The 13,803-nt window shown below is 33.6% G+C and overlaps 1 protein-coding gene across 4 annotated transcripts in view; it reads right to left on the bottom strand.

Moving 5' to 3' along the window:
* SOS1 (SOS Ras/Rac guanine nucleotide exchange factor 1) overlaps positions 1–13,803 on the bottom strand; it is a 137,480-nt gene that overhangs the window by 74,284 nt on the left and 49,393 nt on the right. For 2 of the 4 annotated variants that reach the window (XM_006211479.4, XM_006211480.4), the window contains exon 2: positions 9,585–9,710. The exons of 1 other annotated variant lie outside the window; for it this stretch is intronic. In XM_006211479.4, the coding sequence (XP_006211541.1) occupies positions 9,585–9,710 (126 nt within the window). Of the gene's footprint in view, positions 1–9,584; positions 9,711–10,983; positions 11,001–13,803 lie in introns of those variants that run through there. One more of the 4 variants, XM_072937878.1, reaches the window with a different exon arrangement.

The following is a 13,803-nucleotide window of genomic DNA, read 5'->3' as shown; positions in this document are numbered from 1 at the left end:
AAAACAATTACAAAATGGCAAAAAGAATATACATATGGATAACTACCTCAAATGTAAAAAGAATAAATGCTTCAATCAAAAGACAGACTGGCTGAATGGATACAAAAACAATATTTATATATATGCTGCCTACAAGAGACTCACTTCAGATCTAGAGATACATACAGACTGAAAAGAGGGGATGAAAAAAAGTTATTCCACATAAATGGAAATCAAAAGAAAGCCAGAGTAGCAATACTTATAACAGACAAAATAGACTTTAAAATGAAGACTGTTACAAGAGACAAAGGACTACATAATGATCAAGGGATCAATTCAAGAAGATATAACAACTGTTAAAATATTTCACCTAACACAGGAGCACCTCAGTATATAAGGCAAATACTAACAGACATAAAAGGAGAAATCAACAGTAACTCAATAGCAGCAGTGGACTTTAAAACTCCACTTACATCAATGGACATGATCATCCAGACAGCAAATCAGTAAGAAAACAAAAGCCTTAAATAGCATATTAGACCAAATAGTCTTAATTGGTATTTATAGAGCATTCCATCTGAAAGCTATAGAATACACATTCTTATCAAGTGCACATGGAACGTTCTCCAGGATAATCACATGCTATGCCACAATACAAGCCTCAGTAAATTTAAGAAAACTGAAATCACATCAAGCATCTTTTCCAACCACAATGCTATGAGATTAGAAATTAACTCCAAAAAAAAAGCTGCAAAAACCAAAAACATGTGGAGGCTAAACAATATGTTACTAAATAACCAATGGACCACTGAAGAAATCAATGAGGAAATCAAAAAATACCTAAAGATAAATGAAAAATTAAAGCATGACAATCCAAAACCTATGGGACACAGCAAAAGCAGTACTAAGAGGGAAGTTTATAGCGATAGAAGGAATCTTGTTACTTCAGGAAAACAAGAAAAATCTCAAATAAATAACCTAACCTTACACTTAAAAAAACTAGAGAAAGAAGAATAAACAAAACCCAAAGCTAGTAGAAGGAAAATCACAAAGATCAGAGTAGAAATAAAATAAGAGACTAAAAAAACCAAACCAACAGAAGATCAATGAAACAAAATGCTGATTCTTTGAAATGATAAACAAAACTGATAAACCTTTAGCAAGACTCATCAAGAAAAAAAAGGGAGAGGATCCAAATCAATAAAATAAGAAAGGAGAAAGGAGAAGTTACAATTGACACAAAGGAAATACAAAGGATCATAAAATACTACTGTGAGCAAGTACAGACAAATAAAATGGACAACATAAGAAAAAAATGGGCAAATTCTTAGAAAGGTACAATCTCCCATGACTGAACCAGGAAGAAATAAAAAATATGAACAGACCAATTACCAGTACTGAAACTGAATCAATAATTTTAAAACTCCCTTGTGCTCTACACTGGAATTTGACACAACATTGTAAAATGATTATAAATCAATAAAAAATGTTCAAAACAAAACAAAACAAAATAAATAATTTTAAAACTCCCAACAAACAAAAGTCCAGGACCAGATGGCTTCAAATGTTTGAATTCTACCAAACATTTAAAGAAGAGTTAACACCTATCTATCTGAAACTATTCCAAAACACTGCAGAGAAAGAAACACTTTCAAACATTCTATGAAGCCACCATCACCCTGATACCAAAACCAGACAAAGATATCACAAGAAAACAAAATTACAGGCCAACATCACTGATGAACATACATGCAAAAATCCTCAAAAAATATTAGCAACCTGTTGCCGACCATACATTAAAAGGATCGTACACCATAATCAAGTGGGATTTAACCCACAGATGCGTGGATTTTTCAATATCTGCAAATTAATCAGTGTGATACACTACATTAACAAATTAAAGAATAAAAACCATATGATCATCTCAATAGATGCAGAAAAAGCTGACAAAATTCAACATCTATTTATGATGAAAATGTTCCTGAAAGTGGGCACAGAGGGAGCATTTCACAACATAATAAAGGCCATATATGACAAACCCACAGCAAACCTCAGACTCAATGATGAAAAGGTGAAAGCATTTCCTAAGATCGGGAACAAGACAAGGATGCCCACTCTCACCACTTTTATTCAACATAGTTTTGGAAGTCCTAGCCAAAGCAATCAGAGGAGAAAAAGAAATAAAAGGAATCCAAATCGGAAAGGAAGAAGTAAACCTATCACTATTTGCAGATGACATGATTCATGAAAATCCTAAAGATGCCACTGGAAGACTACCAGAGTTCATCAATGAATTCAGTAAAGATGCAGGATGCAAAATTAATACACAGAAATCTGTTGCACTTCTATACACTAACAACAAACTAGCAGAGAGAAATGAAGAAAACAATGCCATTTACCATTACATCAAAAAGAGTAACATACCTTGGAATAAACCTACTTTTGGAGGTAAAACATCTATACTATGAAAACTGTAAGACACTGATCAAAGAAACTGAAGACAACACAAACAGATGGAAAGATACACCATGCTCTTAGACTGGAAGAATTAATATTGTTAAAACCCGTATTACCCAAGGCAATCTACAGATTCAATGCAATCCCTATCAAGTTACCAATGGTATTTTTCACAGAACTAGACCAAATAATTAAAAAATCTACACAGGAACACAAAAGACCCCGAACACCCAAAGTAATCTTGAGAAAGAAGAACAGAGCTGGAAGAATCACACTCCCTGATTTCAGACTATTCTATAAAGCTACTATAAAGCGACAATCATCAAAACAATATGGTACTGGCACAAAAACAGATCAATGGAACAGAACAGAAAGCCCAGAAATAAATCTATGCACTTATAGTCAATTAATCTACGACAAAGGAGGCAAGAATATACAATGCAGAAAAGACAGTCTCTTCAATAAGTGGTGCTTGGAAAACTGGACAGCTACCTGTGAAGAATGATATCACAACATTTTCTAACACCATATAAAAAATAAACTCAAAATGGATTAAAGAGCAAAGTTTAATACTGGATACTATAAAATTCCTAGAGGAAAGCACAGGCAGAACACTGACATAAACTGCAACAATATTTTTTTTGTCTGTATCCTAGAGTAAAGGAAACAAAAATAAAAATCAAAAAATGGGATCTAATTAAACTTAAAGGCTTTTGCATAGCAAAGGAAACCACTGACAAAAAGAAAAGATAACCTATGAAATGGGAGAAAATATTTGCAAATGATGTGATTGACAAGGGATTCATTTCCAAAATATACAGACAGCTCATACAATTCAATATCAAAAGAATAAACAATTCAATCAAAAAATGGGCAGGTAGACCTAAACAGACACTTCTCCAAAGAAGACATACAGATGGCCAAAAAGCACGTGAAAAGATGCTCAGCATCACTAATTATTAGAGAAATGCAAATCAAAACCACAATGAGGTATCACCTCACACCAGTCAGAATTGCTGTCATCAAAAAGTCTACAAATAATAAATGCTGGAGAGAGTATAGAGAAAAGGGAACCCTCCTGCACTGTTGGTGGGAATATAAATTGGTGCAGTCACTATGGAGAACAGTATGGACGTTCCTTAAAAAACTAAAAATAAAATTACCACATGATCCAGCAATCTCACTCCTGGGCATATATCCAGAAAAGATAAAAACTTTAATTCAAGAAGATACATGCACCCCAATGTTCACAGCAGCACTATTTAAAATAGCCAAGACATGGAAACAACCTACATGTCCATCAACAGATAAATAAAGAAGATGTGATGTATACAATGGAATATTACTCAGCCATAAAAAGAACGAAATACTGCCATTTGCAGCAACATGCACGAATCTATAGATTATACTAAGTAAGTTGGGCAGAGAAAGACAAATATCATACGATATCACATAAATGTGCAAATCTAAAAATACAATAAAAATGAGCTTACTTACAAAACTGAAACACACTCACAGACAGAAAACAAACCTATGATGACAAAGGGGAAAGGGAAGGGGAGGGATAAATTTACTAATTTATTTATTATTTACTACAGTAGTAGTTAGATACACACTACTATATATATATAAAACAGATAAACAACAAGGACCTACTATATAGCATAGGGAACTATATTCAATATTTTTTAATAAGTATAATGTAAAAGAATAGCAAAGGAAAACATATATATAACTGAATCACTCTGCTATATACCTGAAACTAAGATAACACTGTAAATCAACTATACTTCAATTAAAAATATTTTTTAAAAGTCTATTACTCTGTCACTTTCAAGACCAATAATTTTGTTTGTCTGAAATAGAGAAACTTCATCTTGATAAATCATTTAGTGGCTTTGGGAAAGATACAGAACTAGGTTTGAGATTCTGCTCTGTCTCTTATTAGCAGAACTTTGTCTTTTCCTTTACATAATAAAGGTGTCTAAATAGATAATCCTAAAGATCAATTCCGATACAAATATTCTAGGATCTATGAAAATTCCTATATATGTACATCAGTGCAAATATTCAGACTCACCGGTACTTTTGAAGAGCTACTACTAATAACAAAGCCTTAGGATGTGTGGCCAGATTTTTTTTTTTCTGTCTAGAAAGGCAGAAAATACGGAGACATTACTTGGGAAATATACGTGTGAATAGCACTTATTAGAAATTACAAAAATTCTTTGGAATGTAAAGGAAAATGGAAAAAATTTAAAGAAAAAATGAATGGAAAAGGAAGGCAAATTTTTAAAATTTAAGGATACAGCTCACATGTATAATAAGATTAAGGAGTCCATGAAACCCTGAGTTAAACAAGGGGAAAAATGTACTGCTGTCCTGAAAATGAAAGTTCGTTAAATACAGTACACACGGGCCAGAAAAGGAAACAGGAAAAGAAAGAAATTACAAATGGAAATCAGTTTAGTCAACCAGAGAGAAATAAAAAACAAGGAGAATTATGAAATAACAAGATTTAGGAAATTAAAGAACATACTTTACCAGGGACATAATCATAGAAAAAAAATACTGTTAGTTTTACTTCTACTTTCTAAAAAGATTAAATACAGAAAATGAGAGGGAGAATAAACCAGACTGGAACAATTTTTATATACTATCTTTTAAAAGAAATTACTTTGAAAAGATAGGACCAAATAACATATATTCCTCTTTTGCATTCCCAGAGCATTTATATACTCCTTATTTATCTGGAACACTGCCTGACAAACAGTGGATTCTTGAATATTGATGGCATGGATTAGTTAATATCAGCTACATCAATAAAACAAAATCCCATTCATTTAAATTATGATAGTTCATAGTTTGTGATGATTTGTAGTACAATTTATCAAAACTTTAAATTGACATGAGCAAGATTATAATTATGTATGTAATTCATTAGTTTCTAAGCACTTTTGAAGTTTCTATTCTCCTAAAATTATAGGGCAACTGAAAATCACTTTTAGGTTTTTACTAAAACAAATTCCCTAGGGGCTGAATATGAAGCAGGAATTGCCACCCTTTGAATTATGCTTATACTTTAAAGTAATCAAAATGTATTCTTTAGAAATAAAATTCACATATTCCACTCAATCAGACTGATCTATTTCTTAAAGTACATTTTTAAAAATTGAAGTATATACAGTTACAATGTGTCAATTTCTGGTATACAGCACAATGTCCCAGTCATGCATATACATACACACATCTGTTTTCATGTTCTTTTTCATTGAAGTTTATTATAAGATATTAAATATAGTTCCCTGTGCTATGCAGAAGAAACTTGTTTCAGTTTTTTTTTTAACCTATTTTTATATATAGTGGCTAACATTTGCAAATCTCAAACTCCCAAATTTGTCCCTTCCCACCTCCTTTTCCCTGGTAATCATAAGATTGTTTACTATGTCTGCAAGTCTGTTTCTGTTTTGTAGATGAGTTCATTAGAGTCCTCTTTTTTTCTTTTTTTTAGATTCCATATATGAGTGATATTATATGGTATTTTTCTTTCTGGCTTACTTCACTTAGAATGACAATCTCTAGGTCCATCCATGTTGCTCTGCAAATGGCATGATTTTATTCTTTTTTATCGCTGAGAAGTTGAAGTACATTTTTTATATGGCCTTCAATTTTTTTTTAATTTTGATGAATTATTTCTTACCTCAAAATTTATTTGAAGGGCTTGCTAAATTCATGGCTCTTACTATTTTTAAAAAACTCCATAAATATATTTTAAAAATTAAAAAATTATTTCCTGATAAAAGAATCTAAGACACCATTATTTTCATTTAGATATTGCCATTATCTTCATATTCTTAAATAAATACCCTTCCAGGAATGGTACAGCAAGAAGGGTATTTGACTATTGACTGGAAAAGACCTAGATTTCCATCTTTAAAAAATCTTTTCTACCATTCTGAAGATTGTCTAATATATAAAACAAGGAGAACAATAATTACTCCACAGGGTTGTTATAAGAACATAAAAATGTATATAACAGTACCTTGAAAATAGAAAGCTTATTACACAGTTGATTGCTCTTTCTACTACTGTCATATATTCTCTTCCAAAAAACCACTCCCAACCATAAAATAAGCTCACTGAAATATCACATGCTATATATATTTTAAAGTTTAAGATTAAGTGCTTAAAAATTACAAGACAGGGCATAGGGTAAATATCTTCGATATCATATCTCAGAAGTTTTCTAAATGAGTACTAAAAAGCTATTTCTTTCTCCTTTTCCAGTTTTACTAGGTAGAATTATTACAGTTCGAATGCACATACACATTATATTGCATGTAAATACATATATACAGTATACTGCATTTTTTTAGTTTACATATATGTACTAATTATTGTTTCTAAGAACAGATTAGATCTTTAGCTTCTAAAAAGCTATTTTAAAAACAGGTACAAAATACCCTTTATTATTTAGAGTCTTGAGTACCTACACATTGATGAAATGTGTGCAAGTGGAAGACTGAGAGACATTAATAATTTTTGAGAATTCATGAAGAGCTTCAATACTGGAAAATTATATATTAGTTTCTATATTTTAAAAAGGAGGAAGTTAGATAAACATAAATATAGTACAACATATTTGGAAAGAGCTGAATTCGAGTTTGCAGTGTTACCAAACTAGCAAATTCCTGGTATGTAACAACATCAGAATGATGACGAGATCTGTAACCACAGTCTAATACACTAGGCATAGAATTGAATGCTGCATTTTATAAATACCGCGAGAGACCCTAACCAGGGTCCAAATGATCAAATGGAGTTGCTAATGAGGAGAGTCAGGTAACCATTTCTATCCAAGATCTCTACAAAAGCCCAACATAGCAGGTGCCTAAAGGAAATTATGAATAAAAGTTATGTGACCTTATAGTTCAATTGAAAAATGGGGCTAAAATGTATAAATCTACTTTGAATTACTTAAGAAATCAAAGTGAATTCCACAGACCACAATCTCTTCTACATCCACAACCTCTGTAACTCAGTGTTCCTTAATATTTCTTTGCCTCAACTGAAATCTGGACCTCCTCTAAGACTTCTAGAACAGGAACTGTCCTTGTACCAAAACCTATATAATCTTCCACTCCCCAAGTTTATTATAAGATATTAAATATAGTTCCCTGTGCTATAGAGAAGAAACTCATTTTGGTTTTTTTTTTTAACCTATTTTTATATATAGCGGCTAACATTTGCAAATCTCAAACTCCCAAATTTGTCCCTTCCCACCTCCTTTTCCCTGGTAACCATAAGATTGTTTACTATGTCTGCAAGTCTGCTCTTGGAATATCATTCTTCCACTCTCACATAAAGTCCTGCCATCACCCTGTGTGACTTTATTGTTTAAATTAAGGATACATAAAATACCCTGACCTCTTAATTCCTGGAACACTTCATTATTGGGACCTTCATGTCTAGTCTAGCCACCACCATATGGCTACATCCTGCTTTCTAACTGTGTTACTTCAGAAATCTTGAATTCTAACAACTCTATCTCTGATCTCAATCTGTTCTTCTATTTTTCTCACTCAGGTATTTTAGTGTTACCAGTTCTTTCACCTTACTGGGAAATCCAATACTACCATGGTTCCCTTCATATTTTCCCAATCTACCTGCCCTCTCCTACCTGGCAGGACAGTTTAGTGGAATGTATGCCTAGAAAGCTTAGACTTTCTGGGTTAGAGTCTTGGCTTCACTACTTATCAGCTGAAACCATGGGCAACTTATTTAACCTCTCTCTGCTTCAGTTTCCATATTTATTCATTCAAGGTAACATTTCCTGAGTGCCTTCTCAGTGCCAGACATTGTTTCAAGTGCTGGGGATTTGGTAGCGAACAACATCTTATATTCTAATAAAGGGGGAAAAAGCACCATCTTCACAGGGTTATCAAAAACTTTAAATGAAATATAAACATAGATCTGTTTAGACCAGTTGATGGTATTATAGCAAGCTCTCAAATTTCAGCTGTTACTAAATTTCACTTTTTTTCTTTATACAATTTAGATTCTCTGATGCTCTTTTCAGTTGAGCTTCCTATTGGATAACTATGTATCAATCCTTCACCCCCCAGTGGAACAGAAAAGGTCCTGGGGCAGATACAGATACACCTCCTCCCCAGTCACTGTGTACCACAAAATCACTATTATATTCTAGTGTGCTGTCTCCTGAAAAGGGTTGTAAAGCACTGCTATTACCAATTTCCACAATTCCCTAGCCCTACTGTTCTGCTCTTGTAAATCTATGGTGAAATACCATTCAACTCAACAATCTTTTTTGTACCCACACTTGAGTACTAGAAAAGAAATGTCACAGAAATTCAAAGATTTGTACACTATACATTCGAGGTCATTAAAGTCAAATGATCATCAATGGCAGAAAATTTTTATATTTCCAGCTCTATCTCCCATTTTCTATAGCTGGCACTTCAAATCTTCTTTCCTCTCCTCTCAAATGTGACTCCTTCGGAATTCATCTTAGATGGCTCTTCCTGAGAAGTTAACCTTAAGCTCCAAAGCTTGTATTATATTAGATTGACCCTTTTATGGTTTCCCACAGACGCCTTCCTCACAATACATCACTTTATCTTACTGTCCATATATCTGTCTGTATCTCCACTAATCTATAAGCCCCAAAAAGACAGGAGCCATGCCATCTTTATAACAGAACTTCCCAGATTTTTAGATGTTTCCTTCCCTTCTGATTGATAGGAAGGGGTTCACTTATACCTAAAATACAAGTAACAACTGAAGATCAATGGATTAATTGAAATATTTAAAAGAATTGACAGCTGGCTTTAAAAAATAAAAGAAACACTTGGACATATTCCACCCTTAAGGGTTTGAGTATATTTGTCATTCTAGCATCAAGAAGTAGTATTCGGAGGCCCAAAAAGTTCATTTTAGATTAAAAGCAAAACATGGAATAGTCTGACAGCTAAAACATATACAAGCTATCATACACCCAATATAAAGGTAAAATCCAGTCTTCATTTTTTAAATGCCTATATATTTTGTAGAACTGAAGAGCAAACTCTTCCCCTCCTCCACTGACATTACAATAAACACAGAGCAGCTCAAGGCAAAATTTATCATACCTCTACATCTGAAGCACTTCGGGGCTGAGCTTGGCAAAGCATATTTAATAACTGCAAAATTAGTTCTTCAACATACTGAAGAGCATCATCACTAGACTCGAGAGTGGGATGAACTTGCCCCTGGACCTATAAACAAAAAGGAAAGTAATTAAAATATAGGTTTGTTTCATCTAAACAAACAAAACAATTTTTTTTAATGTGAGTTTGTACTCAAGAACATGGTCTGGCTTGCAAATACAGATTTGAATATTATGACCCAAGTCTGGATTTTTAACCTTTTTCCAAGCCACATGTACCATACATGATTATTAACATGCTTCTGGAGATTCAAAGACTTAATTGCATAATTTTAGTATTTTTTCTTAAACCCTGGTTACCCTGGGGTGTGGGAATGTAGAGAGGGAGAGGCTGAGCTGGGAATAAATGGTACAGTTTATATGGTTTTTGCCAAGGACCAGTGGTGGTTATAACATTTACTCAACATACTGCTTGAGCAAAACTGACCTCCTACAGGTTTTTGTCACTTGTTTAACTCCATTTTTTCTACCAAGTGATAAAATCCCAGAGGAATATATCTTATCTTATTTACCAAAGTAACTCGAGTATCTAGCATTGTGCAGGGCACATAATAACAAGCTTGATAAATGTCTGCTGAACACAAAGTCATCCTATGTCAAAGGATACAAAATGGGCACTTCTGACAATATGAGACTCTATACTTTAAGGAAGATAACTTGCTCTTCACCCTCATTTTCCCTCAACCATTTCTTTGGAGGCATCTCAGGCCACTGCTTTTTGTAAAACTTACATTTTAATAGCCAGCATGATACTCTTTACTTGCATCCCTTTGCCATTCACCGTGGGTCAAAATGCTCCCTACTTTTTAAAATGCCAAAAAATCAGTTCCAAGAGACAAACAATACATATTTCAAAATACACCCAACTGTCCCAAGGATGGTAGAGCACTCACTGGATGAAAGCACTCCGGTACTCGCTAGTCAAGAGCACTTAGTGTGGTCTATCCTACCTAGTACATACACCTCATTAGCTGAGAAGGTATGACAGACAGCCCTAGTGTGTGGGGAAATTTCTATAAAGCATACCATACAATAATTTAAAATGTGTATTAAAATTACATAGATATGTGTATGGATACGAATGTATACACTTACAGTACTTTCTAAAGAAAAATATTTTAGACGCAAATAACATTATGACAATTCAGAACTGTGTGGGGGGTGCTACATGAAGTGGGAGATTTAAAACAATTTATCATTATTTTACAGGTGAAGAAACTGAGCCTCAAAAGCCTTAAATCATTTGCCCAAGCACTTCTGATCATCTTTGGTATAGCAATTACCAATCTGACTATAAATGATCTGTTTACAAATCTCTTTACCCTATTAGATGACTGAATGGTTGTGCAGTTAAAATAATGGATGGAGTATGGACGAGAATCCAGAATTCATGTTTCTCAGCTTTCCATTCACCAGGCCATCACATTTTGACTACTGTGTGTAGGTAACGAACCTCATGAAGTTACTTCTCTTCAACACTAAGCATGATAAAAACACCTTTAAAAAAAAACAAAACTGAAACTTGACAAAAGTTTTATTTTTATACATTGAATTACATGCCTCCATTCGCCTAAACTGTCTTTTTAGACACCCTTTACCTTCATGGCTGACTTATCTACTTATCTTCCTTTAGTAGTGAACCCTGACACCACATGGTAGGGTTGTTTTTTTTTCTTGGTAGGGAGTCTCAAGTCAAGTCCTTTTTATTTTTTAAACTCTCTTTTCTTAGTATCAGTGACACAATCTATTCTGCTCTTTTGTTGTTGTTGTTCCTTTTTTTCTATTCGTTCCTTATCGAGTTCCATATCTACACCCACCCCTCAAATGTGGATTCCATTCTTGTCTGTCTGCCCTCTTCTGTTTTTTTCCCCCCCAGCTAATCTCATTGACTTCCACATTTTTATCACCTGTGTGGATGACTCCAAATCTACCTCTAGCCCTGACTTTCTCCTGAGTTTTAGACTCATACTCCGCATTACTTGCTGGGTATCTCCACCTATCTTACCAAAATCCCAAAGATAACATTGAGGTGGGCACTTATTATAAAAGCTGAACAAGAAAAACTATCATCCGACACACAGAGATATCTCACAAATGAAAAACACAGTACAGACAGCCCCTGGTTACGCTAAGATGTAGTCCTGGGAAATGTACCTATAATTGGGGGGTTACATTTCTGTTCAAGGCTCTAGCATCACATAAAATAGAGCTATAGATTTAAAAAACCACTAATTTTATATTTAAAAGGGACCCTAGAAATCATTTAACTCAGTCCCTCTACTTAGCAGATGATAAAAAAGAGATACCCACAATCCTGTAGCTAATTAGTAATGTCAAACCTGGGCCTCCTGGTGTCTAGGCCAAAGCTCTTTGCAGTAAACTCTTGACTGTCAAACCCGAGGAGTCTGGGAAGTGCCCCAGCAGCCCCAACAGCGTAAGGAGTAAAATGTCCATGAATTGTATCTATTTATATAGTCGCTTCTAGATAAAACTTGGCTTGAAGTATATGGTCATATTCTAATAAACAGCATGTCATAAATGCAAATGCAACATTATAAATCTTATAATCTGAAAATGTAAATTTTTTAAAAGGTAAAATGATCATTGATTATACAAAAGACCCCATATATTACATAAAATTATAAACATACTAAAAATTCAACATAAAGCTTCTCACTATAGACAAATATTTGGATGAAAATATTTAATCTACAATAATTCTAATTAACTTAAAAAATATCAAAACCCTTTTGAGGAAGTGGTTTAGATATCTCAAACACATTTTAGAAAATGCTCAGAAGAATGTAAATTGATCAGATCATACTAAATAAAAATGTTCTTTGCTTTTCAAAGAAACCCAAAGAAACAACACAATTCTTCATTAATATAGCTCCATCTCCAGCTGCTCCTCAATTTACACTTTATGCTGAGCAATTCAAACTATCTGCAGTTTGCTAAAACACAGTATGCAGTTCAATGTTCTCCATGACTATCACTCACTCTCTTACCCTTTCATCTACCTATTTGACTTTCAAAACCCAGATCTCTCATTTGGGAAGACTCGTTTCCTGTCTCTTTCTAAGGCAGAATTAACCTCATTCATTTAACTGATCTATTAAATGCCAGGTGCTCTGTTAGGTGCTGGATATAAAGAGATGAATCAAAACTAGTCCCTGCTCATATGGGCCTTATACTTTGCTCTGTGCTAACCCTTGTACTAGGTACCACACTTTTTATCCAGTTTGTCATACTGAATTATAATTACATGTTCCCTTGTTTATTTCCTCTGTTGATGCTCTGACTGGGCAAGGCTTTGTTTATCTACTTACAGAATCATTTTCTCTTTCCTTTTCACTTGAAACCCCTGACATTTAGGCAATACACACAAAGCCTCTGTGTTGTAGGGGTGAAAGGAATAAAATATCTCTTTCTTGAAATTAAGAGTGAAAGGGGGTGGCAGTAAGACTAGGGAGTCTGGTTAATTTCAGAAACATACACCATGAAGCAGAAACCATTCAACATATAATGGCAGTCAGAACTAAAATCAATGTTTATTATGTAGAATCAAATGAACTGTATAACTACAGTGGTGAAATGCTTTAGTTTAAAAAAATACTGCTTATAATTCAGGCACATATAGTTAAAATGTTAAGTTTGACACCTTTCATGATATATAAAATTTTAGAAATTCAAAGTTTTACTCATTGATGGTTACTAATAGCCAAAAAAAACTTATTAGGTATAAATCAAAGAACTAGGCTTAAATAGAAAATAATGCATGATGTCAACTGTTCTAAGTTTCTGGACATTAACCTTTACCACATCTTAAATCTGTCAAATTAGGATCACAAGGTTCATTCATATAAGAGACTAATAAATGATTTTAATTCTTTAAAATCAAAACAATACTTCAAAACCTATGACTGAAAAACATGGGCAATGATAAATGTTTAAAGACAAGCAGAGAACCAATTCCTCAAATACAGACTTTGCTCTTTATTCTTTCAAGGAAGATGCTGTTAAGTGGTTTCTTTAATGAGCAGACAGAAGCAGCATTACATTTCCTACACAGATAGAATTTTTAAAAAAACACTTCTCTTCTATGAGATGGTGTTACAGCTAAGTGTTCCATCTCATCTAAA

The sequence above is a fragment of the Vicugna pacos genome, chromosome 15 (assembly GCF_048564905.1).
Source record: "Vicugna pacos chromosome 15, VicPac4, whole genome shotgun sequence".
In the NCBI taxonomy this organism is placed as follows: domain Eukaryota; kingdom Metazoa; phylum Chordata; class Mammalia; order Artiodactyla; family Camelidae; genus Vicugna; species Vicugna pacos.
Note: the sequence above shows the minus strand (reverse complement) of the source record. Positions and strands in the feature narration are given on the sequence as shown.